This window comes from Hydra viridissima, unplaced genomic scaffold (genome assembly GCF_058129835.1).
Source record: "Hydra viridissima isolate aposymbiotic clone 2 unplaced genomic scaffold, HvirCarnegie_v1 scaffold_2, whole genome shotgun sequence".
Lineage (NCBI taxonomy): Eukaryota > Metazoa > Cnidaria > Hydrozoa > Anthoathecata > Hydridae > Hydra > Hydra viridissima.
In genome coordinates this window covers 14,742,326-14,768,386 of record NW_028324301.1, presented here as the reverse complement: position 1 = coordinate 14,768,386, position 26,061 = coordinate 14,742,326, and the positions used below count along the sequence as shown (strand labels likewise).

At 29.2% G+C, this 26,061-nt stretch overlaps 2 protein-coding genes across 7 annotated transcripts; both read left to right on the top strand.

The window, feature by feature from the left end:
* The first annotated feature begins 4 nt into the window (after positions 1–4).
* LOC145192455 (putative E3 ubiquitin-protein ligase makorin-1) lies at positions 5–24,363 on the top strand. Of its 6 annotated transcripts, none has more exons than XR_016449482.1 (16): positions 5–325; positions 633–708; positions 7,113–7,220; positions 7,825–7,914; positions 8,032–8,097; positions 8,252–8,356; positions 8,486–8,529; positions 8,789–8,868; positions 8,940–9,003; positions 9,358–9,440; positions 9,697–9,770; positions 9,874–9,916; positions 10,002–10,069; positions 17,213–17,286; positions 17,518–17,608; positions 24,083–24,363. XR_016449482.1 is itself a non-coding variant. In XM_090077323.1 (16 exons), the coding sequence occupies exons 5-16, from the start codon at positions 8,092–8,094 to the stop codon at positions 24,123–24,125; spliced, it is 780 nt and encodes a 259-aa protein (XP_089933449.1). In that variant the 5' UTR covers positions 145–325; positions 662–708; positions 7,113–7,220; positions 7,825–7,914; positions 8,032–8,091; the 3' UTR covers positions 24,126–24,363. The 6 variants fall into 6 exon arrangements, 4 of the variants coding, with proteins under 4 accessions (XP_089933449.1, XP_089933448.1, XP_089933451.1 ...); XM_090077323.1 differs by having other exon boundaries at positions 145–325; positions 662–708; positions 9,697–9,775; XR_016449481.1 differs by having other exon boundaries at positions 167–325; positions 9,697–9,775; positions 9,855–9,916.
* On the top strand, positions 21,547–23,889 carry LOC149892153 (uncharacterized). The gene is made up of 2 exons (XM_090077327.1): positions 21,547–21,757; positions 21,879–23,889. Exons 1-2 carry the CDS (start codon positions 21,667–21,669, stop codon positions 22,181–22,183), a joined length of 396 nt encoding a protein of 131 aa, XP_089933453.1. The 5' UTR covers positions 21,547–21,666; the 3' UTR covers positions 22,184–23,889.
* Positions 24,364–26,061: the final 1,698 nt, after the last annotated feature.

Genomic DNA, 26,061 nt, shown 5'->3' with positions numbered 1-26,061 from the left:
TGGTGTGCTCTCATCTTAAAAAGTAACTCTTAACAAAACCTTCAAAATGTTCTGGTATTTTATTTATTAGTAACTATAAGCATTCATTGATAAGTTTAATTGTGCATATACATATAAATAAATGCAAGTATAAATAATTACTTTAGAGAAAAGAGAGAAGCAAATAAAACAATAGAACCTTCAAAGTTCTTTTTATCTATCTGCTGTATATAAGTCATTGACTGTTTTAGTTAATAAATATATGCATTTTTAAGTTTGCTGAGCCTTAAGTGCAACAAATTGTATCTTTAAACAAAAGCATGGAAAAAGATATTACCCTTTGCAAGTAAGCAAACAATATTGTTATGTTCTTGTTTTTTTCAAATCTTTGGAGTAAGGTATTTGAAAAACTCTTTTATTAGAGAAAGATTATAATAGTAATAATATCAGATGTTAGTTTCACTTTCTTAATATTCCCAATATACTGTTTGTCAGTCCATTTTACATTTATATGTGTACTTTTAATAAATTGATTGTTTTGAATGGCATCTACTAATCTCTTTTTGTTTTGAATGACATCTACTAATATCTCTTCAACTGGGGGAAAGCACTTTTTAAAATATATTAAAGATAATAAAAAATTGTGATTGCAGGTATTATATTCACAATTCTTGCTTAAAAGGAAACAAATGCAACTTTGTTCATGACTTCAAAGCAAAACCAGAAAGTGTAGGTTTTTTTTATTGTTTGTATATATGTAAGCATTTATATATGCAAGCATACATGTATGTATGTATGTATGTATGTATGTATGTATGTATGTATGTATGTATGTATGTATGTATGTATGTATGTATGTATGTATGTATGTACAGTAGGGATATGACAATTTTTAAAGACCCTATCCCCATGTTATTTTTTATGGAGTTTTAATGCAAAGATCAAGAAAAATCCAATGGCAAGTGTCAACATGAAAAGAATGTCACTCCCCTTATTCAAATTTATAAAAATATATACAATTATACATTGTACAAAATGGTTTTTTTTAATTAGAAATACAAACATACAGGTTTTAGTGTTCATTTGTCAAAAGAAATTTAATGTTAATTTTTTCAGTGCTTTTGCACAATGGAAGTAAATCCTGCAGAACTTTAATTGCACGTTCAGCACAAATGTTTGATCTTTGAGTTGGGATTGGAGTCGGCTCAACCGACCAAAAAGTCCTTAAAGTCTTTATTGCCTTTGAGTGATCTTTGCAAACGGCTGCCAAATTATTGTAGTTATCCTGATTATAAACCTGACCAGAAAACCAAATGTCACTCCACGTGCCACTAATAAAGTCACATGATGACTGACCTTCGGCTGACTGTCAAAATATTGGAAGTAAAATATAAGCTAGCAAAGCATAGATTGCGCAGCTATTCCATCTTGCATTGCTTATATTTGGCAAAGTTCTGAAATTTACTTTAGGGAACCATCCTGTTTTCTTAAACTGTCTGTAACAAGTGATCAAGTGATGAAGGAAAGTTATATCATCTCTCCAAACAATTTCTTCTTCTTCCTTCAGAGCATCTCCAGAATTGTCAAAAGATGCTTTCAGTTGCTGGTACTCTCCTGTTATTCTGCTAATGAACCAATAATTGAGATTAGGCGAGGTTGTTGCTGCTTCAAAATAATCATTCATCACATGTTTTAGTAATGTATCAAGAACATGATGCTGGCATCCAATATAAAGTGGTTTGTCTAATCCAAGCTTAACAAAATGCTTCTGTAGTAGTGTGACTGCCCCCAACAGATTTTCCTGTATTTGCAGAGGTTGTATCAGAAATTATTAACTTAATTGCAGGCTATAGCTTATATTCATCAAGCACAGTTTTTATTCCATTGAATATTGTTTCACCTTTTCCATTGATCAGTGCAAGAACTGCTAGTTTAACTTCTCTATTTTTATTTTTTAGAACTACAACCTGGTACTCTGTATTCTTTATGTGCTTCCCATCAAAGTGCAAGCACTATTTTTCGTTTCTTAGAGTTTCAATAAAATGTTCTTTTTAATTTTTCTCCTGCTTTCATTGTAGCTTTGTAAACACCACTTTGATTTGGAGTTGGAATAGAAATTCCATCTTTTGCAAGAGTTTTGCAGACTGTGTGTGCCTTTCTTGAACTCAGTTTTGCTTTTGTCACCAAATTTATTGCATAATCAGTTTTTTGTCTTTTGCATGTTGTTGGAGCCTCTGAATCTTGAGAACCTTATTTACACGCTCATCTTTAACAAATGAAACAAAATAATTTCCATTAAAAAAAAGTATAGAAGAGCATTGTGTTCTTGCTACATTTTTGGACCAGATACAAAGCTGGTCCAAAAATGTAGCAAGAACACAATGCTCTTCTATACTTTTTTTTAATGGAAATTATTTTGTTTCATTTGTTAAAGATGAGCGTGTAAATAAGGCAAAGATAATCGCTCAATGAAATTTATCGCGGAGTGTAATTTTTCTTGATGTTTGTGTTCTATAATTTGTACATTTTCTTTTTTTACAACATTACGTTTGTTGATGAGTTTAAATACATTCTTTTGCTAACTATTTTTCTTTTCATTGACAGGAAGAAAGCTATTTTACTATAATCTTTGAACAATTTTTTTTTTTGTAGGGACGTCAAAAGTCACAAATTTACATATAAACTAAGGTTAGCGTAGCCTTTTTGAATTGGAAGATTCAGTTTTTTCCATAAGATTTTTACTTCTTTGACCACTATCACAACTCTCTCCTGTCTACTTTTCACATTTGCAGCCAAGCACTTAAATCTGTCCAGGATATGCTGTTCTGTTGGCATTTTGTTCATTTGATCAAGACTGTCAACAATCTTTGCATACTTTCTTGAATTCAAACCTCACCAAATTTGATTCCCATAGTTTCTTATTCAAATCTGAAGGAAGACTATTTTTAGACATCTTGACTATAGTCTTGTCGAATTATAATTTGAGTGTAAATTTAATTATCTACAAATAAACAAATCTTATGAGTTTAGGTTTTCAAAAGAAGTTTATAAAATATCAAAAGTCAGGTGATGATAACAAATATAATATATAATATGAAAGATTATGTAATAAGAATGCATACATTTAGCAAAATCACACCAGCAATAAACTGAAGCTGTGATACCTTAAACTGTACTGTATCTAACAATAGATACACTATGAGTCATCAAAAAACATGCCACTGAACTTATTGCAATAACTTTGCTCATTGTGAACCGATTTTAAAAATTTATTCAGCGATTATTCACAACTAAATTATCTACTAAACGACATCAAAATTATCACCAAAGTGCCATTGCTCACTATGCACGTGCACTCCAAACTTCAACAACACAAAATTGTCTCATTTCTTTACCAAAAAGTGAAATTACTGAAATGCAAATGTTAAGCTAAAAACATCCAAAAGTTTAAATACTTTAGTTGTTTACTAAAAATGGTGTCTTCTTCAAGTAGAGAACAAGAACAATACTTGACTAATATAAAATATTACTTTTTAAATTCTTTTTTATTGTCTCAACCTAGAATTTTTAAACTAATTTTAACTTCTATATAAGAAATCAGACAATTTTTCTGTTGTTGAAGTTTGGAGTGTTCGTGTACAGTCAGTTTTTAGAATTGGGTCGCTATCAGATGAATGTTTTTCTGCAATTCAATTCTTAACAAAACCTGAAATTTTGTTAGGCATCAGACCAAATTTGACAAAGTTATGGTAGAAAGTTCAGTGGCATGTTTTTTTATGACTCATAGTGTAGATGGGAGAAAACAGTTTTCAGCTTAGGGGGGTGAACTTTTTTAAGATTTAACACTTTCAAATGGTATTTCCAGTTTTAAAATGTAATTTCTCCACTCATAGTGGCATAGGAAACCAAAAATTGCCAAAAAAAGTTTTTAGTCATACCTCTAAGGTACAGTCACGATCAAAAGTTTGGAACATTGTATAGAAAAACACAATTTTCATTAAATTATTCATTTTATCAAAATATATTAGTAACGATGATAATTGACAAAAATAATAACTTTGAACTATTAGTAAAGGTTTTATGAATTTAATATTTGGTATGGTGTCCTTGAGCTTTCAAACAATTAGCTAGGCGGGTAGACATAGAATGAATGAGTTTTCTCAAATATTCAGGAGTCATAACTTTAGTCCATGCCTGCTTAATTTTTTCTTGAAGATCATCTGAAGATGAGGGTCGCAGTTTCTGGACTTCGTTTTTGAGATAGTTCCAGCAGTTTTCAATGGGATTGAGGTCCGGTGAATTAAGGTCCGGTAATTAAGAAACGTAAGATGTAATTGAGAAATACAACATGTAATTTAGAAGTCGCAATATGTAATTAAGAAACACAACATGTAATTAAGTAACTTTAAAATGTAATTGAGAAACCCAACATGTAAATAAGAAATCATCTTCTAAATTACATCTTACGTTTCTTAATTACAACTTTCATCATCTAAATTTCATCTTTATTACATCCTCCATGTTCTAAATTACAGAATGTGACTTCTAAATTACATGCTGTATTTCTCAATTACATGTTACGTTTCTTAATTACAACTTTCAAGTTCTCACTTACATCTCCAAAAGGTTTCTTAATTACATCTTCCATGTTCTAAATTACATATTGAGACTTCTAAATTACATGTTGTATTTCTCAAATACATGTTACGTTTCTTAATTACAACTTTTAAGTTCTCACTTACGTCTCGAAAAGGTGTAGTAATGTAGCTTATTTTATGCATTATTATAAGTAGTATTTCAATTTTTTTGCACATGCACATTGGCAGTTATCATGAGTAAAAAAGGTAATTTATATTTTGTTTTCTTAATTCTAAATTGTTGTGTTTTTTAGACTAGAAGCTAAAATATATTTGATAACTACATTATACTGTATGTTATCAAAAATGTGAAAAAAAATTTGAAGTACACAATAAGATGTTTTTTAATACATTAAAAAACATTTTAGTGTGCACTTAGATTTTTTACACAGTACACTAATTAGTGTTTTATAGATGAGTAATTTCTTTTTTATAAATAGATAATTTATAAATTTATCTATCTCCTATTAGCTCAACACAGATATTCCACAATTGGATCAGCACATATGATAATGGAAGATTTTGAGGATAGTGAAGATGATGATATTTAAGATTCGGATTCATTTTTCGCTTATACTACTACGTCTTCGAGCTTGACTGTATCAGAATCAGGTTCTGAAGATAATAACACTGAAGAAAGTGATGACAATCAGTACACAGATGTTCATCTAGCAGCCACTGCAGAAGATTTTTAATGTCGCCGAAAAGAGCTAGAACAATGGGTGGTCTATCTAGAAATTCAAACCAATGGAAAGATGAGCCGAATATTGTAAAACAAATTCAATTTACTGCCGATCCTGGTTTGAAGATAAACATGGAGAGCAAGAAACCATTAGATTTCATTAGACTATTTGTTACAGAAGAGCCTATAAATACTATGGTAGTTAAAACTAATTGCTACGCAATGCAAGAAATAAAAAAAGCAGCGTCCCCTCAGAAAAAGCTCACATTTTAAAGATTGGAAACCAATAAATTCAGAAGATATGCAGCAGCTCCTTGGAGTTCTTCTTCATATGGGGTGTGTCAAAATGCCATCTTTAGAACACTATTGGTCTAAGAGCAGTCTCTATAGATTTCCATTATTTTCTAGAATAATATCACGAAATAAATTCCAACTAATATTACGGTTTTGGCATTTTATCAACAATGAAGATTCAGGTAGTGGTCGCTTGTGTAAAATTATTGGACTTCTTGATCACTAAAATTATGCAATGGATAACATCTTCTGTCCTAATAAAAATATATCAATCGATGAGTCAATGATACTTTGTAAGGGACGTTTTGTATTCAGGCAGTATGTGGAAAATAAAAGACATAAGTATGGTATCAAGTTCTATGAGCTTTGCAAATCAGATGGTATTGTACTAAAAGTAAAAATCTACTCTGGCGAGACAACTCTTGATAAACATTTGTTGGGCCAAACGGGAGCTATTGTTTTAGATTTAATGGAAAAATTTCTGGGAAAAGGTTATCACCTGTACACCAATAGCTTTTACAATTCCTTTGAATTAACAAAGCACATGATAAGTCAAAAAACATACTTGTGGCACTTTAAGAACTGACCGAAAGTCAAATCCAAAAGAGTGTACAAAAGCAAAACTGAAACAGGGAGATGTTATAAGCAGAAGCAGAGAGGGTGTAGTGGTTGCTAAATGGAAAGACAAAAGAGATGTGCTAATGATTAGCAACTTGCATTCGTTGCAAATGATTAAAGTGACAAACAGAAGAGGAGAGAAGATAATGAAACCCAATATTATTAAAGATTACAATCAATATATGTCAGGAGTAGATAGGGCAGAACAAATGGTATCATACTATGATTTTCTAAGAAAGACAATTAGATGGTATAAAAAAGTAGCACTTCATGTCTTTGATACTTTTTTGTTTAATGCTTACTGTCTAAACAGCAAATATGGGGTAGATAAAACAATTTCCTTGCTTAAGTTTAGAGAATTAGTTGTTACAGATTTATTGGGTGAACGTTTAAATGAAATTGTGCCTCGAATCACCAATAATAGCTTCCACTACTTTTCTTCAATACCACTGAATGAAAAGAAAAAATTCCCAACAAAACCATGTCAAGTATGCTCTAAAATAAAACGCAAAGAAACACTATATGAATGTTCTGTTTGTGAAAATAGACTTCCGTTATGTATTGGAGAATGTTTTAGCATGTATCATTTAAAAGAATAGGTTTACACTTAAATTTTCATGAAATAAAATTAAATAATTATAAATGTTTTATTTTTATCTGTTTTAAGCTATTTCTGTATTTATCCACATTTAAATTAGATTCCCTTTTCTTAGCTTCACATTTGATTTCAGAAAATATTACATCCAAGTTTTTAAAATAAAAACTTACTTTGAGTATACTCGTAGTTGGCAGCGAAAGTGTTAAGAGTTATCTTTTCTTCAACTTACTATTGAAATGGAATATTCCTTGCTAAAAAAAATTAAGCTAATTAAAGGTCATAAGTTTTTAGTTTTTCTTCTTAGGTGTGTAAGTTTTACTTGGCTGGTTCTTGCACTTATGGCAATAAATGCCGGTATGATCATCTGAAACGTTGCACAGTGTTAAAACCAGTTCAACCACACAGAATTGAGGTTGGTCTTTATGTTGGTTTATTGATATTAAGGAAATGTGGGTCAGTAAAACAAATTAAACAAACAATCAAATATTATTGTTTTTCTGGTAGCTCAATATACTCTTTATGGGTGTGTAAAAATGTGACTACAAAAGTTGCTAGTTACTCTTTTTTGAGTTATAGAAAAGAATGAGCTATAGAAAGTTATATGATATTTGAGTTATAGAAAGAATTTAGAAAATTACTTTCATGGTGTTCATTTTATATCCTTATTGATTGAAATATGTAATTCTTAAAAATTTCACTATTATAACCAATTGATTTAAAGAATTAGCTCATTTTATTTGAGAATCTCTACAGAACAACCTATGTTTGAGAAGCAACAACAATTAAAAAAAGTAAAAAAGTTTAAGCTGTTACTACGGTGTATTTATTATTATATCCATGATTGTATTTGAGTTAACTTGTTTTGGCATAATGAGTATAAGCCTTTCTTATGTGCCTATCAAGGTTTTTTAGTTCAATAAGTCTTTAAAATAATTCTCTTTCTTTGTTTTTTTTCTTTTTTTCAGAAAAAAAATCATTTATAGAATTTATGTAATCTATTTAATTTTTTTTACTAGGTTCAACCAACTACATTAACAGTTTTAAAACCAAAGAGTGCTATTTCAAATAACTCAAATATTAGGATTGATGCACCAGTATTTGTTCCAGTAAGTTTTGTTTTCATTCTAAAATATTTTATCATTTTAAAATTATTTTAGATTACTTAGAAATTACTGCTGTTATGTTTCATTGCAAAAACAAGATATATTTAAATCCATTTACAGGGGCAGAATGCTCATGTTACAAGTAATGGTGGTGAATTATTGAATGATCTCTCTACAGAAATGAAGGTAGCTAAGCAATTATTTGTTGTATAGCTAATATGGTTTTGGGATTTTAAATGACAATATAGCATTTGTTATAAATGTGAAAAGATTTTTAAATATTGCTTAAATTCCATTACAAATGTATACCAGGTTGTTCTTGATTTTGTCTTTGTTACAGACTGAAATTGCACCACTATCTTACTCTTCCATTGTTTCCTTTAATATTCTCCCTGTTGAAAATGAAAATACTGCAACCAGTTATAAGGGTGATAACAAGGAACTGGCAAGTTGCATAAATCTTTTTTTGTTTGTTCATTTTTAGGTTTACTAATAAATATGTTATATAAATTCTGGTAATAAACTATGATGATCTATTATTTTTAAAATGTTTATTCTTTTCATATTTCTTTAGTTGTGTCCTTTTGCCGCTGTGAGGGAATGTCCCTTTAGTAACAAGTAAGTATATGACAATAGAAATGAAGTATATAGTCAACTAGTTCATGGGTTAGTCATTGATTATAATTATTGCTGAATAAAAAAACTTAAGTTAAAGTATTTAAACTGGTGAAGTTGTTTGTTTTTTTCATAAAAAAAAAAGTCAGTTAAGTTCTGTAGTTTTTAATCTCAGCTATTCTATTTGTTGTTTAAATAAATTTTATCTTCAAAGCTTAATCTCATTTTAATAGTGGATATATTTTATAATTATAAAATGCAGCTGTGAATACATGCATGGTGATGTTTGTGATATGTGTGGGTATCAATGCTTGCACCCAATTGATAAAAATCAGCGTAAAGGTAAATTAAACTTCTCTTTGATATTTGAAGTACTAGTTGTGATTCTTTAATAAATATCCTATACTCTTTAGAGCATATAAGACTATGTATTGCAAGGCATGAATGTGAAATGGAAATAGCTTTTGCAACTCAAAGGTAGAAATCATGTACACATCTTTTATTCTTCTCAAGATTTTAATTATCATTTGAGATAATAAAAACTTTTCAACCATCGTTTAGAATTACATTAATATTAATAGAACATGTAAAATCAGTTCAAATGGAATTTAGTTTTACTAGAAAATAAACTCTTATCTAAAAACTAGTTTATTTTCTAGTAAAATAAGCAGTTTTCCAATTGCTTTTTGTTAAATATAATAGCTAAAGATATTACAAAAGTGGGAATATACAAGAAGCAATTTTAGAAGTAGTACTAAAGCTGAATACTGATAAGTTATAATGCTAATTAAAATATTTTTATTAAGAGCTTACTAATTTTAAAATCTATAGAAGTCAAGGAGTTGCATGTTCCATATGTTTGGATGTTGTTAAAGAAAGATCTTCTCCTGATAATCGCATGTTTGGGCTTTTAGGTAGTTTGTTTTATTATTAGTATTTTTCTATTACTCTTTGATTGAAGACTTACTTCATCCAAAGGTTTAGTAACACTATTGTAATACTAAATATATTATCTTGAAGGCTAACCCTTCTATTTTTTTACTTATCAAATGAATTTTTTCTATTACTAATTTGCTGTTTCAATATAACAACAACTAAATGTCTCAATCATAATTATTTTAGTTTTTTAACTGATTTTAATCTTACTATTAGTGAATTATCTTGTATTAGAAAACTGTACACATCCGTTTTGCTTAACATGTATTCGTAAATGGCGTTCTTCATACAATCAGCAGCAAAGTGTTGTGAGGTTTTTCCTTTCTTTTTTTGTTTTAGTTTATGTCACATTAAATTTAGCTAGTAATAATAATGTCTGTATTTTAATACAGTACTAAATATTCTGTTAAGGAGCTGCCCTATCTGTCGAGTTTTATCATGGTTTGTAATTCCTGTAAGACATTACTTTAAATGTTTGTGAGAATTTTATAAGTTTTTTCAGAATGATTGCATATGATTCTTTAAGAATTGATATTTAGAGTGAATTTTGGATTGAAGACAAAAAAGAGAAAGAAATTTTGATATGTAGTTACAAAACTTACCTTAGGTGATTCACTTTTTTTTTCTTTTTTTCTTTTTGTCAATTGTTTTCTAAATTTAAAGTTTTTTTTTTAAAATAAGTAGTACACTTATATAATATTTTATTGTAGATTTTAATAAAAGTTATCTTAACAAAAATGAAATCATCTAATTTAATCTTTTATAAATATGAACAAAGTTAAACATAAGATCTGTTAAAATTCATGGCAGTTTTATTAGTAAATTTTTTGTTATCTTCAGTAAAAGTTCACGGAAGTAATGATATTAACTTTTTGTAATATTGAAAATTCACTGAAGTATAATTTAGGTGGACTTTTATTAAAACTTCAGGGAACTTTTAATGAGACGCTATCTTCAGGGAGAAATTTTATGGGAGTGTTTTTTTTCTCAGAGAAGTTTTTTGTTTTGTATTCTTTTATATATATACATGCAAGGGTACCAATTTTGGTGCTCTTGAAAAACAAAGAAAACTGAGAAAATCTTCAAAAGGGAAGAAGGCAAAAGAAATGATGCTATAGCCATGTTATGCAAAGAACTATTTTTAATGTATGTGATGTAAGCTAGGCACTATTTGACAGTATTGTTATAGTTCTTAGAATTATACATTTACATCTTGCTGGACTATTAGAACACTACAGTCTTTATTATCTAATCTAGGGGTAATTTGAACACCATGAGATTGATCCTCTAAACAGTTTTTGGACCTTACATAAAATACGGGGCATTTTCGGTAAAAATGTAAATTGATAATGACAGAGTGTTGTAGTAATATATTTGATAGGGTCCTTAAGGTGTCCTTAATAACTAATTTTTTCATGTTTTTACTTTGAACTAAAACATTTGAATGTTTTCTGAATCAAGTAGCTTTAACATGAAAACTTAACAATTTACAAAAAAATAATAATAATAATTAAGTATTTCTATAAACAGTAATAGAAATAATAACAAATACACCATAGTAACATTTTTAATTGTTGATTTTTCAACATGTAACACTAATTTTAAATGGTATTATTCTGTACATTTTTAAAGATAGTATGTTTGATAAGCTTTCTATGTATTACATGTGACAATTAAAAATCCGCACAAACTTTGTAGCTTCAATGTCTTACAATGTTTTATAATTTTGTAATCCTACCTATTGTTGCAAATTTAATCCTCTACAATATACCATAGTCTTTATTTTTTCAGATCTTAACTAAACATGTCTAAAAGCTTTAATAATCAAAAGGTACTCTAAAAATGAGTTCACATTTATTTTTAATCACTTTCACATGGAAGTTGTTCCAAAATTGACTATGTGCGATATACTGCAACGAATGGAGAACAATAAAGAACCAGAATAAAAGGTCAAAAGTGGTCGGGCTGCAAGAAAAATGCCTAAAAAATAGATAAAATGCGTAGAAAATTAGATTGTTAAGAAGGATGCTGTATCACAGCATAGCTTAACCAAGAGATTCAATGTTTCCCAGCAGTATCTATTCAAAATTATCAACGAAAAGACGAGCATTTGTTATCGTAAAAAAATTAGAGCCAAAAGAACATCGGCTCAGAAAGCGGCTGTGTGTCTTAGGTGTCGAATATTGGTTGCACTTTTTCGGAAAAAAGTTGTGATTATTGACAATAAGTTATATTTTTCTTTAAGCAACATTGATCTTTCTGGCAACACACAATATGCTTCGATGCAATGCCTAATGAGTTCAAGCTCAAAAGAAAAAGCAAATATGAGCCAAAATTATTAGTTTAGATAGTCTTGTCTGAGAAAGGAGTCTCAAAGCATTACATCGCTCATTCGTACCAAGCAGTCAACAAGTATATGTATATTTCAAAATGTCTGGTTAAATTAAAGAAGTTCATCAGCGAGGCTCACAAAAATGAGGAAACTGTGTTCTGGCCTTATCTAGCTTCCGCACACTATTCAAACAAAGTGCGAGATTACCTAAAAGATGAAAAAATTGAAAATGTGCCAAGAGAAAAAAAGCCCTGCTAATGTGTCCAATCAATAATTGCCTCTGATCAAGGATTTTTGGACTGAAGTTAAATAGGTTGGTGTATGCAGATGATTGGAAAATTGAAAATCTCCACCAACTAAGAAATTGAATCGAGTATTGTATGAAAAAAGTCGACCAAAATTGCATACATAGCACTATGGGACAAAAGTATACAAATTTTGTACAAAAATATTTGTGATAATTATTTTGTTTGTTTATGCCTGTAAATGTCATTACATAAACCCCATATTGGTTTTCATCAAAATATTTGCAAAATTGGAGATTTGAAGATTTTTCTTTGTCCTATCAAAGGATTTTGTGGGTTGGTTCCTTTCTGCATAACTCCATCCAATTTTCAATTTTTTGAAATGTTCTCAATAAAAAATAAATGAAAAATAGTTTGGGTTTTTTATAATAGCATAAAGAATTATATTATAAGATATTATAGGTAGGTAAATATTGCAGTTAACAATTAATAAATATGCAAAACTTACTGCTAAATATCTAAGTCTATGTCTTCAAAATAGTCAATAAGAGAACATTCATTTAAATCCATGAAATTTGATTCCTCAGTTGTAGTGTCCCAATCAGCTTCTTGTTCATAATTTTTAAATAATAGGAAATTTTTGACAGCTTCTGATACCTGATGTTTAATCCTTTTCATTCTCACATCCAGTTTTGCTGAAGACACTATAGGGTCTGATGAATCTAATGCTTGATTAAATACATCGAGCAAATTACTTTTACGAGAACACTTTCGAGAATGATATCTTCGATTCTGCCTATAGTACTTATTAAAAGATTCAGCTCCCTCTTCACCAAAAAATCCAGGTGATAATGGTAGTGTCATAATAATGTTTTTTGAATGACAAAGAATTTTATGAAAGAGAGGCAGGCATGTTGAACCATTTATACTTACTAATAAATAAGGAATATGTATCATGGCAGAAGGACCCAAATTTTACAAAGTCCAAATGTTCGTGACAATTAAGGGCAGCTAGAATGGTGCTTAAATTTGATACAAGTTAATCATCTAGTTCTAAAATTTTAGCGAGATTATGAGGTTTACTGAAAAGTCTCCGACATAAATTACCAGTTGTTGTATTTCCCTGTCCGCCTTGACATGGTCTATCAATTTTGATCTTAAAGAATTCCTCTACTTTATGTCGAACTCTGTCCTTCTCTTCAGCTAAAGCTTTTTTATTTTCCTCACCTTTAACTTGCCATAATTCTAACTTTTTTCTATATGATAAATTAAGCAAGCAATTGAGAGTGTTGATGGTAGCATGCAAAGGCTGGCAACCATAAATAAGGGACAAATCACCTTTTGGCTTAAATTGATCATTATCAAAGTTTAGCAAGTTGTTAAAATGCTTTGGTGTTGATTTACAAATGGGGCAGCTTTGGGAAGATTTATTGTCAAGTAAAAAATTTAAAATTTTCCCATCAATTAAAGTCGGAAAGAACAACGATGAAATATTAACTTGCAACTCTTCTCCAGTATCTGTTTGATATGGAGCTAAGTTTTTGATGTCCTCTTCAATTTGTTGGAAGGTTACCTTAACATGTTCCATTGTTTCTTTAGTAAATTCCAGAGACAGTGGGCGCACAAATCGAAAAGATTGAGGAGTAGGATTTTTCCATAAAATTTCTCCATCTAGCTTACTTCTTAGCTGTAATGGTGTCATGGTAACTGTAAATAATGAGTGGTCATCTATTAATAAACCAGATGATGACGCCTGGTGATATTCAATTTGACCAGTTGTTCCATCAGCACCATATGCGAAGATCATTTCAGCATCAATAACACTTTTATTTATCTTCTTCATATAATTCACAATTTGATCTTCTAATAGTACAATCCTCAAAATTGTGTGACAAGATAGTAATTTTATTGAAGTTGACACTTTCACATCAGATGATTGGATTTCATCTGGACGACATTTCTTTGCTTGAGAGACTTCAAAATATGTTGGAAAGATGTTGGCATTTCTACTTTTCATTTCAACTCCTAAATTTTGGTATGTATTTTTCGATAACGAAATATCAATAAGAAGATTTAATGCCTCATCTGGCGTCATCTTAATTGGTTTCTGTGTACTGATTTTACTAAGAAGCTCCTCTGCATTATCAATATTATCGATGACTATCTTAATCAATTGTTTCAGGAATTTACATCCTTTTCTATGTGATGCTGTTTCAACAGCTTTTAGTAATACATAAATGCAATCTTCAGAATCTTCAGCTATTTGAGTTGCCGCCTGATATTGCCTCCTTTCGCACAATTCTTCTAATGATTTTGATGGTCGTCCTCTTTTTCTTAATGGTGATGTTTGGCATGGTTGAACAAAATACTCAGGAGAGATCACAAATTGTTCAGAGTAAGTGGGAGGATGGCGCATTAGATTTGTAGAATCATAATTCCTTAATCTCCAATGTCGTGAGAAATTACTTTTAAGATTATTCAAATCTTCTTTTAATGCAGTAATTCCACTTTCAGTTAATTTTTTATTGTAAAATGATTCAATCTTTGTAATGCATTTTGAAAAACTGATTTCAAAATTTTCTTTAAATAACAATTTTCCAAACTCAAATTGCTGCTGTATTTTCACTATTTTCGGTCATCATTAATGACTTTTATGAAATGCGCAATAAAAATTAATTATATGATCCTTTAATAAAATCATTTTAGATGAATTTAAGTGATAATAAATGTCACAAGATAATTTACTGCTTACTCATACTAATTGACCTTTACTATACGCGTGACTACATATGCAAACATTACCAAGAATTCTACCCTAAACGCATAATGACTTAATTTTATTTAAAAACTAGTTATCCTTAAATATTTTGTGCATGTAAGCTTTCAGAAATAATATTTAATGCAAATTATAAAGTTGATCACATGTATGTATTAGTAAGGTCGTAGACAACTTTTTTTGATGTTTGAGCTAAGCAACTTTGAAACATAAAGAAAACTCCATATTTAAGTATGTTCATATATATAAGGAATGAGGATGCTACGCAAAAAATTGCGTTAATTGGAGACTGGGAACAACAAAAACCCCAAAACCTTAGCCCCCCAGCCCCAAATATGAGGGCAATCAGTCAAACTTGTTATTATTTTTTTTAATTTTAAACTCTATTTATATTCATTGACAAATTTCAAATTTGATTCAATAATATCTTTTTGATCGGCTTTAATGACTTATAAAGTTTACACCCCCCTCAAATTGAGGTTTTTGTGAAGTTCCATCATTCAAGACCCGCATTCTCCATAGTATCTGTGTTCGCCAAAATGGAATGATTAACGAAGAGTTTTTTTTGTTTTTTTTGTAAAATACAAGTTTCTTGTTATTATGAAATTCTATAACTCTCAAACGGGGATTTTGAGGGGTATATTAACCTTAACCTTTTTGAAACCCAGAGTATTCACCTTTCATTTGGTACCAAAATAATTGATACTTTTTGATACTATGGAGAATGCGGGTCTTGTAAAGCCAAAAATATGGTAATAAACCCAAATTCCGTATCTCTAAATATTTCTTAAAATGTTTTATATGTGGAGAAATATAGATCTGATTAGTTGCAATCAATTGCTAAGAATCATATTTGTAACTATTAAATATGTGTTGTGGGAAAAGCTTCTACTTGTTTGCGCAAATTCTTTGCAGGAAAATATCAGAAATTTTCATTTTTTTTTTTTTTTTTTTTTTTAATAATAAATATCAATTTCGATAACCTACAATATGAATATTGTAAAAGATATTTTCAAAGTTCGTTTAGCTACAAATTTCTATAATCACTAGTTAATAAAAAATCATATCTAAATTGAAAATTAAAAAATTGTGATTTTTGATTTTTGTGATAAATTTTTATTATTTTATCCCATAGTGCATAGGCTTGGGGCGAGTATTTTCACAAGAATTGACTGTGTTCGCCAAAATGGAATGATTAACCAAGAGTTTTTTTTGTTTTTTTTTGTAAAATACAAGTTTCTTGTTATTATGCTTTTTAAATTAGTTAAATTGATAACTCCGTTCAAGAGATTCATTTTTAAAGTTTGTCTGGATTTTTAGTTGATATGTTGTTCAGTTAATTATTCACAATTAAAGTAAAAATTTTGAAGTGGGCAAAAAATACAATCTATCAAAAATTCAATTAAAACCAAGTTCTTTAACTATTGTGTAATAGGAAATAGACTAATTTAAAGTAAATAGTTTCAAGATGTTAAATTTTATACAGTGCCTATTCTTAGCATATTAACATTTGGGTCAAAAAGTCCCAGGCCTAAGTAATAAAACTATTTTTTTGTGAAAATTTTTCTTTATGCATTAATGTATGGGCTTCAGTTTGACAATGACTTCAGCTTTAATTTTGGCCATGACCTTATCTGAGTCAAATCTGTTTTTGACTTTAGAAAAGAGGTTGTAAAATTTGTCAAACAACTCAACTTTGTTTTTTACCCTGTAGTATGTTTCTGGCGATGTTTTACTTATAAATCAAGCAAAATGAATATTATCTTTTTAATAAGGCTTTAATTTCTCAAAAAGTTTAGTTACTCTGTCAAAGTTTCATTAGAGATTTATCACAAGAAGGAAAACTTCTAAAGGAAATAAATGGACCAACAAAGGAAGGTGTTATGAAATTTTTAAATGAATTTCTTTGACTTTAAATTGACTTTAAATTGAACCTGAAAAAAATTTTATTGATTAGCAGTGGTGGTGGAGTAATAAGTTATTCACTTCAAGCTTTTTATTAATTTATAAAGCAGAAATATTCTAGAGATATGGATTGCTGGTAAGCAGTTGACAAACTATTGGATTGTTTGCTCAAATTTAGATGCTTAGACTGAGAGCACAGATGTAGGAGGCTGAAAATATGCCGATGTTGTATTGATTCATTCCTTAGATGTTGAGTTGAACAATCCTAGTAGGGTTATGATATCCAAAATTTTTTCACTTGAAGCTGTTTAAGGTTGATTGATCTGATTTAAGGTATGAAAAGATGCTGCTGAAAAGAATGATAAAATCAAACATTGAAATAACCTTAAAAGTTACTTTAAAATAAAATGTAAATTGTGAAGTGTTTTTTTTTAATATATGGAACTTTATCTACGTTCTCATCCAATAAATTCAAATATGATTGAATTTCAGTACTATATCATGCCGAAACTTTGATCACGGGAGAGGAAGCTGTCAGTTTGGTACAAGCTGTTTTTATAAGCATGGTAACCTTTTTAGTTTACATTTTGGAATACCAAGTTAATTATCGTTTATTTTTAACATAATACTTTTCAAATACACTTTCAATCTCATTTTCTTCCAACAATGTTGCACAGTTACAAATTTTAAAACAATTTGTTTTGTGCTGCTATAAATTAAAAGCAAGTTTTTCTTTTGGGAATTATAATCATTTTTTTAGAGTTAACTAATTTTACTAATAAATGTTCACTTTGTAGCCCTACCTGATGGTAGCATCGATAAATCAAAACCAACAATTCGGTATCGTGAAGATGCACAAGGTCAATCTACTGCTTTTACAAAAGTAGTGTAAGCCTTCACTATTATTTTAGACATGTTTTTTTTATTATATTTTAAATATAATTAGGAAAAATAAATTATGAAGTTATGAAATATGCTTTAAAAATAGCAAGTTAATTCAATAGTTGTAATTGAACAGTACTACTTAAAAGTTTAATAAATCTGTAGTTTTTTATTAACCAATTATGATGTTTTATACATTTAAAAAAAAAACATCAGTGGATTCTGGATTTATTTCATTTAATAATAAAGGTATGGCTATTTAAGTTAATTTAGTACTACTAAAATAGCAGGGCATGTAAGTTCAATATAAGTCAATAATTTAAGTTAATTTAAGTTTACTAGTTAAGAACTAAAACAAGTATAAGTTGAATACTTTATTGCAGTATCTTTAATATTGATAAAAGTTGATTCAGCCGGTTTTTTTTTTTTTTTTTTTTTTTTTACCCAATCTCCAAATGAGCTGTGTATGCTGAAGCTTAATTTTATTGAAATAAGCATTACTTGTTTCTACTTTAAAGCTGTATAGTTGATGAAATTAAATCTGCCTAAAGTATTGTTATCGTGAAACTCAAACATTAGGTTTGTGTGCGAAAAACACCCCTATAAAGTATTGTTATGGTGAAACTCAAAACATTAGGTTTGTGTGTGAAAAACACCCCTATAAAAACACCAACTATTTGCATCAAAGAAAAGGCTTACAGGCGTAAGCCTTTTCCTTGATGCAAATAGTTGTATTTCTCTGTTGCAAGTCTTTTTCTGAATTCCTTCCCTTCTTGTACATGATTTTTTTAAAATTATTCTAAATTAAATTTATTACTCCAAAAACATTTACTCGACACTCCAATAACTATCTCCTTGTCCCAAATTTGTCATTTACATCGATCAATGAGTTATTTGATGTTCTGAGGCAAAGTTTCTGGAATCAATAGCAATACTTCAATCAATAACAACACCTTTTGATTCAGCAGAGACTTTTCATGATATAACTGGTGTTGATGTGGTTATAATAAGACTAACAACCATTCTGTTTACTCAGACTATAAAATATTCTCAGAAAAACTTTACTGTTATGAGACGACATTTAATCCTATCCAAGTACTGTTATATCATTCCTTCTTTTTTACAAAAGTTTTTTGTGAATGACTTTCCGATAAGTCCGTATAGTTTTTTCAATTGAAGACAAAGTGACTAAACTTGTTTTTTGAAGACAAAGTGACTAAACTTGTATATAAAATTCCCCAATCTTTGAAATTTATTGTTATACCCAAATTGTTTTTGTCCATTAGAGTGGTTGGTTAGAACTCAAAAAACGACTTCGTTAAACAAAAAAATCCTTGCATATGTCGCATATGCTTATTACATAATATATTATGCAAATATATGTAATATATTACGTATGTGAAATATTGAAATAAGTGTTATACTTTTTTTACTTTAAATTTGAATTCCTATTCAAATTTTAAGTACAAAAATAGATTTGGGCGCGCTTAAAACACGGGAAAACGGAGTGTTTAGCTCGAAATTGAAAACTCTTAATATTAAAATTCTCTGTTTGATACAAAGCATGTTTAAATTTGATGGTCAGTTCATTTTTACCACTCTTTCACCTTTTAGAGATACTTCCTATCTCAGTTCTTAATTTTTGCCGTAGAACCATAGTCATAATAACATAATCTGTCCAGTTAAGCCGTTTTCGCAAGATTCTATTGTTTTCAAACAATAGAAGTTAAAATTTTGAATTTATGTTGAAAATAGTTAATTTATCGTGCCCAGTCTACTAACTAGTGCACAAAAATCTAAAAAATGGCAAACTTTGGAGAGGAACAGTCTATTGGTTCTCTTATATTAGATTTAGAATCAGACGTTTTTTTTGAAAAAAGTAAGTTCCTTAATGATGTCGATGCTTTTCTTACAGAAACTCAAATTTTAATGGTGATGCAGAGGTTTTTTATTCACAATTTTACAAAGTTGCTGGTCAGAAAGGTTTTATGAAAAATCTCACATATTTATTTTGACAAGTATAATCATGATACTAATAAAAAGTTTACTATTTTAAAAAATCGAGTTGGTTTATATCATCTGATGCTTTGTCACTATTTAAAATAGCAGGAATAGCATTTAGAAAATCAACAAAACTTTTAAGTAAAAATGTTGACTGCAGAGTTGCTTCAAGATGTTGGAGTTTTATCTCACTTCTCAAAAATTTGCAATGTTTCTTCTACCAAAGTATCTAAAGAATCGTCTCTCAATCTTCTAGACCATCTTTTAACTCTTTATATTTGTGTTTGCTCATTTTCCTATTCAAAGGAAATAAAATCAAATTTAAGAACAAAAGAACAAATTCGTTAAGAAAAGAAATCAAGAAAGGAACTCTGAACTCCACTGAATAGTTTAAATAAAAAATAGACATTAGAAAAGGTTATTTTCACAGCCACAAATGTCATTAAAAACATATTCTTGCATAGGAACTATATTGCAGCATGATGGAGAGATGCAATGATTAATAAAGTGAAAACCAAATGAAGTAAAGTAAGTTCTTATTTTAAGTGTTAAATGCTATATAATTAAAAGTAGTTTAATAGTTATTTATTTTTGTTATTTTATTAAAATAATTTTGAAATAAATAATGTTAAGAATTTTATTTTAGCCTCTCATTTCTTTGTAACACAACTTCAACTTAAGAGATCACTTTTCAGCCTCCTAGAGAATTTTAAAGGTTAAGAATGTACCTTTTGGTGCCCCAATTACCACTTACCTTTAGTTTCCACAAGCAAATTACTCTAATCGTCACATGCACAGTGTAAGACATGGTGGCAACAAAAAATTAAGTCAAAAAATCATTTCATCTCACTATTACCATATGTTACCATTTCGGCTTGGTAATTTCCCTTTGGTAAAGGTCTTTGGTTCTGGATTATTATCAAGACTTTTAGTTCCTATAATTGGTAACCTAATGTTTTCTAAGGAGAGATTTCGGCAAGCGTGAAGGCCATAGTTTAGATCTTTATAAAATAATTCAGATATGTGATTCCACAAAATGTGGTTATCAGTATTCCACATATATCGCGTCTTTGTTTACAAACAGTGTGCACCAGTTAGTAGACTGGGTTCTTAAAAAAAACTCTAACAATAAGATAAACAAAAGCGCTCTTCAACTGGCCAGACTATGTATTTTATGACTATGGTAGAACTCAAAAATACCATTTGTTTAAAGAAATTATTACGTTACAATGAATTTATTTCTATATTTCAAAAATATTCCACTTGGTTGACCATCGTACTGCCCATTTTCTGACAGTTGGTTTTTTAAGTATTGTATATTAGTTTTACAGTGTTTTTAAGGCAAATAGAGTGTTGCTTTTAACTTTAAATTTCTTTTTTTTTTATATCAAACTTGATCAAAAATTTTGTAAAGTAAATGACTCTCAGATTATAGTCACGGGTACCCTGAAGGTGACCTAAGACCTTATAACATATCCCATTAATTTTTTTTTTTGATTTTGAAAGTAGTCTATAAGTACATTTCAAAACTATCAACATTTAAATCCTTTTATGGTAGCTTTTCGAGAAAACTTAGTAAGAAGTTTTATAAATAACGATGTTTTAACATTAAAATAATATTTTTCCATCGGCCATTATAGCTGTTTACTTTCTCTAATTGCAACCACGCGATTGGTGATAATAATATTTATTAGTTTCCGATTGGCTTATATTTGTTGTCAACAAAAGACTTAATAATAATGAAGACTTTAGTTATAACAGCGAGTATAATTATAAAATTACTGTGTATTTCAATTTGAATACACAGTAATTATTTTAAAGTAATTAATTTGAAAATATATAAATTATTTCTCAAGAAAAGAAAAGAAATGCCATACTTTGCTTAAGATCATAACGAGTTTTTAAAATGTTTTTGTATATGCTGTTTGAAAAAAGGTAATGATTTAAGATGCATTCAAACCAAATGCAGTAATTCATGCCCACAAAAAGGAAAAAGTTATGAAAATCCTATCAAGTGATTTTTTTGGGAAAACTTCTCTGTTGAAAACCCTGATCTGCCTAAAATGTTATGTTCAAATTGTAGAAAAAATCTAGTGAGTTTAGAAAAAGCAGATTCAAAAAGCTTTTTATTTACCGCTCGACCTAAGTACGAAGGTATGTTTTTTCTAATAAAAAATAAGTCAATAAAAACTATTTAATTTTTTCATTATTATTATTTTGCTAATAAATAATATTATGTTTTACATTTTAAAAACTAATTTCTTGTTACTTTTAGGTCTTAATACTAGAATTATTCGAGGTGGGAAATGTGAATGTTTTATTTGTGTTAATAGGCGTACAAATGGTACTAAAATGGCAACTCCTCCACCAATGGTTTCATGTGAAACTAATAAAGATATAGATCACATTCAAAATAATGTGATTTTTTCTTCAACCAATGAATACTTTGTTCTTTTTAGAAGCTGTTTTCAATTTATAGGAAAAGGTGTTAAGCATCCTTGCACAAAGTTAGCTAAGCAAAAGAATTTGGCGCATATTGTACTATCTACCTCACCCGTAACTAAAGGAAAATTTTTATAAACCACAATCAACAATTTAGTAACCAATGACACAGAGATAAAATTGAACACCTTTGGCCCTAAGAGACTTGTTGTTTCTGTTGGAGTAGTTGAACCAAAAACACCTTACTTTTCTCTCTCAAAGCTGAAACAACTACAAAGAAAACTTCATGCAAGATATAAATTGTTTACTACAGAATTCAAAAAATATACATTACTTTAAAAAACGTTCATTTTTTTAAACATTTGTATCCAATTTACTAGTGACTATAAGATGCTAGAGATTGCTCAATTTATAAGAGTGAATGGAGGCAGAAAATCTGTTGAGTCTTGTTTTTCCAAAAAGTTAACAAAAGAAAATAAAAATCTATTGTCTTTGTTTGATGCTGAGCAATAATGCTGATGAGTTTGTTGCAACAGTTTTACAACATAGATCTCTTAAACCAGATAATGTAGATGTTTTAGTTGGGGTAGATGGAGGGCAAGGCTATCTAAAGGTTACCTTATCAATAACATTGAAGCCAGAGCTTGATGCACATTCAAGTGTAAAGAAAAGACTGAAATATTCTGATGAGTATGGATAAAAAGATTTTAAGTTTACTAGTGTTCACAAAACTTTAGATTTGGCTGTATTACCCTCTATTGATGAAAACTAAGCAAACATAAAAATGTTGTTGGATAAATTAAAACTTAACTCTCTGGTTTACTCTATTTCAGAAGATCTAAAGATTCTTCTGCTGATGGTTGGAAAGCAGTCAGCAGCTTCGAAGTATCCTTGTCCATTTTTCGAAACAGAATTACCTAGTATGCTGAGAGCTGAGTCATATTCTCTAACTTCTTTGTGTGAATGGTATAACAAATGGATGGCTACTGGAGGAAACATTGCAAAAGCTAAATATTTTAGTTACGTAGTTAATCCTCCTTTATTGACTGGAAATGTAACAATGAAGATCTTATCAATTGCCAATATACCAGGCTTACATATTTTGCTAGGCATAGTAGACAAACTTCTCAAACTAATTAAAAAAAACTTGTTGAGAGCACTAATCAAGGATTTTCATTTTAGTTAAATGTAGTATTTATGCTTTAGTAAATATTTCTTTTTTAGAAAAAAAACTAATTTACTTAGAACTTTTTATCTCAAATTCCAAGATCATTCTATAAAACCACTCTATTCCTGTAAATTTATCTTATCTTCTTCAATAAAAAAAACTAACTTTAAAAACATTATAAATTTGTCTATATTCAAACTAGAAAACCCAAGTTTTTATCAGAAATTATTTCTAAATCCGATCCCAAAGTGTCAATACAATAGCACAAATAACCAAACAAATTTTATATGGCCATTTGATCCTCTCTCAGGGGTCTTAGTATGAGTCAGAGGGGTAATAACCTCTAGATTAAACAAGTATTGTAACTAAGTTTTCTCGAAAAGCTACCATAAAAGAATTTAAATGTTGACAGTTTTGGAATGTACAAATGGATTACTTTCAAAATCAAAAAAAATAATTTATGGGATATGACATAAGGTCTTAAGTCACCTTCAGGGTACCCGTGTAGTTACATAAGCTAAGCTATCGTCCCATACATAATTTTTAACACTTATGTTTAAAAAAAAAACAAACGGAAGTTGAGTAAATGAACCTTTCCTATTATATTAACACAAATCTAAATAGCAGAAAGAAAAAATTTCTAATTTTGCTAAATTTTATCAGAAGAAAAAGAAAACTATCGCGTTAACAATTAGCAATCGATTAAGTTTTTAAGTAATACTGGACACAACTAACATGAAAAAAATAAATCAAAGTTAGGTGCATTGCATACCGAAAATTTTTAGTTTAAATTCTTTTTTTTACTTTCCCGCAATATATAGTAATGCTAAATGAAGTGAAAACATTAAACTTGTCACTTTTCTTTTTAGCCTTAGCCAGTTTTTTGATGCGAGAGAAGGTTATCCCTTGTAATGATACTGGAATATAATTTATGCATTTACAATACAACGGAATCACAATTACAAATAGTTGCTGAATTACTTTTATTTAAATATATGTATATTTTAAATTATTGTTTCACCTGTGGCTTTAGTTTTTAACCTTACAACATTATTGAGCCATATAGCAAATAATTCGACAAAATAATAAAATATAAGAAGTACAATAATAATCGAAATTACTCTAAATATATGGTAGAAAATTTGTTTTTTGCAATGTGTTTTTTGCGGTATTCATATTTTTATGAGAAAAATGCTTCAGAGTGGTTAACATGTTTTGACTAGGTCGCAAAACTTGTTAAAATGTCTAAAAAACCATTCTGAATAAAAATTTCGCATCTATCATTTAACTATTATTAAGTTTAAATGATTGAATTTACTTTCCTTCGACTAAAAGAAATTTACGATGATTCAAAACAATCCCTTTTTTCTACACTTTTTGCACATAATCTTATAAGATGACTAATAATATTAGAGAAAAAAAAATTATCTTGCACTTTTACTGGATATATAGGTTGGTTGAAAAGTTTTGATAGCAAATATGAAAGAATGTAAATTTTTAATCTCCCTCAGCTTCAATACACTTGTTCCAATGATCCTCAAACAATTTTATACCATCTTTGTAATGGTTTTCTGGAAGCTCTTCAAAATATTGATCCACGGCTGAGGCACCTTCATTCGATGAAAAACAATTTCCCTGAAGGAATTGTTTTAAGCTTCTGAAGAGGTAGTAGTCGCCAGGAGTCACATCTGGTGAATAGGGTGGATTTTCAAGCAATTCGTACTTTAATCCATTTATTTTAACCATCGTCAAAACAATTGTGTGAGCTCGTGCATTGTCTTGTTGAAAAATGATTTTTTTCTTCCTGGTTTTTTATCACGAATTTTAGCATCCAATCCAACAGGTTATAATAACAGGACTTCACGTCCTTTGGAGCTGAACAACCAGCTTCCACAACCAAATTATTCTGCTTTTCCGAATTACGCTGAGAATTTTTTTTTGATCCAGTTTTTGTTGAATTGTTAACAAATGCGGTATTGCTTTTTCATATGCAATTCTTCATGTAAAATATTAAGTATACGTTGGTCTGAGATGCTTGTGGTATCAGCAATTTCACACTTGGTTAAAATTGGATCTTCAATTACAGGACTTGTTAATGATTTCTTGCGTTGTTGTAGTTTTTAGTCATACACCACGTGTTTCATCTTCAATGTTTGTACGACCACGTTTAAACTTTAAAAGCCATCGATATACAATTGGAAATGAAGGAGCAGATTCATTAAAAATTTCACAATTTTTGTATGAACTTCAGTTGCTGATAAACCTTACAAAACAAAGAATTTTATCACTGCACGATATTCAGTTTTTTCCTTAGATAAAAAATACTCTTACACGTCTATTTCAAATGGCCTTTAAATAAATAATGACAGATCGCAATTAAATTTTGTGTGTGTGTTTGAAAGATTATTAAAGAGATGAGTAAAAGAAGATTGTTAGAAAAATACTAAAAAGACGCATAAGTTTTGATTCCTCTCGTGTGCAAAAGGTGTAGCTTTCAAATCTTTTCAACCAACCAGTATTAACATAATTTTTTATATATATATAGACACACACACTTAACTGCAAAACTAACGCACCACTTATAATAATCTGACTAATTTTGAAAAGTATAATGTATTTTCCGGATTTATCAGTTACAAACATGATAATAATATTTATTGTTACGCCTTTTGTAGGTTTTATTCCGTCTCCCTTGTTTAATTTCGAAATTATAGTAGCTTTTTATAAGTAGCATGTTTTGCTGTAATTAAACCTCACTTCTGAAAGAAAAGTATGCATTGGTTTTAAATTGTTTTAACAGTAGAAAAGATAACTGTTATTTGAGCAACTGATCTGTTAGCAATGCTGC

What these genes read in the sequence shown, in the direction of transcription:
- LOC145192455 (XM_090077322.1), top strand. Translation starts at nt 300, where the DNA reads ATGGAAAAAGATATTACCCTTTGCAA. An exon ending in TCAAAGCAAAACCAGAAAGT is followed by an intron (nt 709 to 7,112) that starts GTAGGTTTTTTT and finishes TTTTCTTCTTAG; the next exon opens with GTGTGTAAGTTTTACTTGGC. An exon ending in GAATGTCCCTTTAGTAACAA is followed by an intron (nt 8,530 to 8,788) that starts GTAAGTATATGA and finishes TATAAAATGCAG; the next exon opens with CTGTGAATACATGCATGGTG.
- LOC149892153 (XM_090077327.1), top strand. Translation starts at nt 21,667, where the DNA reads ATGTTATGTTCAAATTGTAGAAAAAATCTAGTGAGTTTAGAAAAAGCA. An exon ending in CGCTCGACCTAAGTACGAAG is followed by an intron (nt 21,758 to 21,878) that starts GTATGTTTTTTC and finishes TGTTACTTTTAG; the next exon opens with GTCTTAATACTAGAATTATT.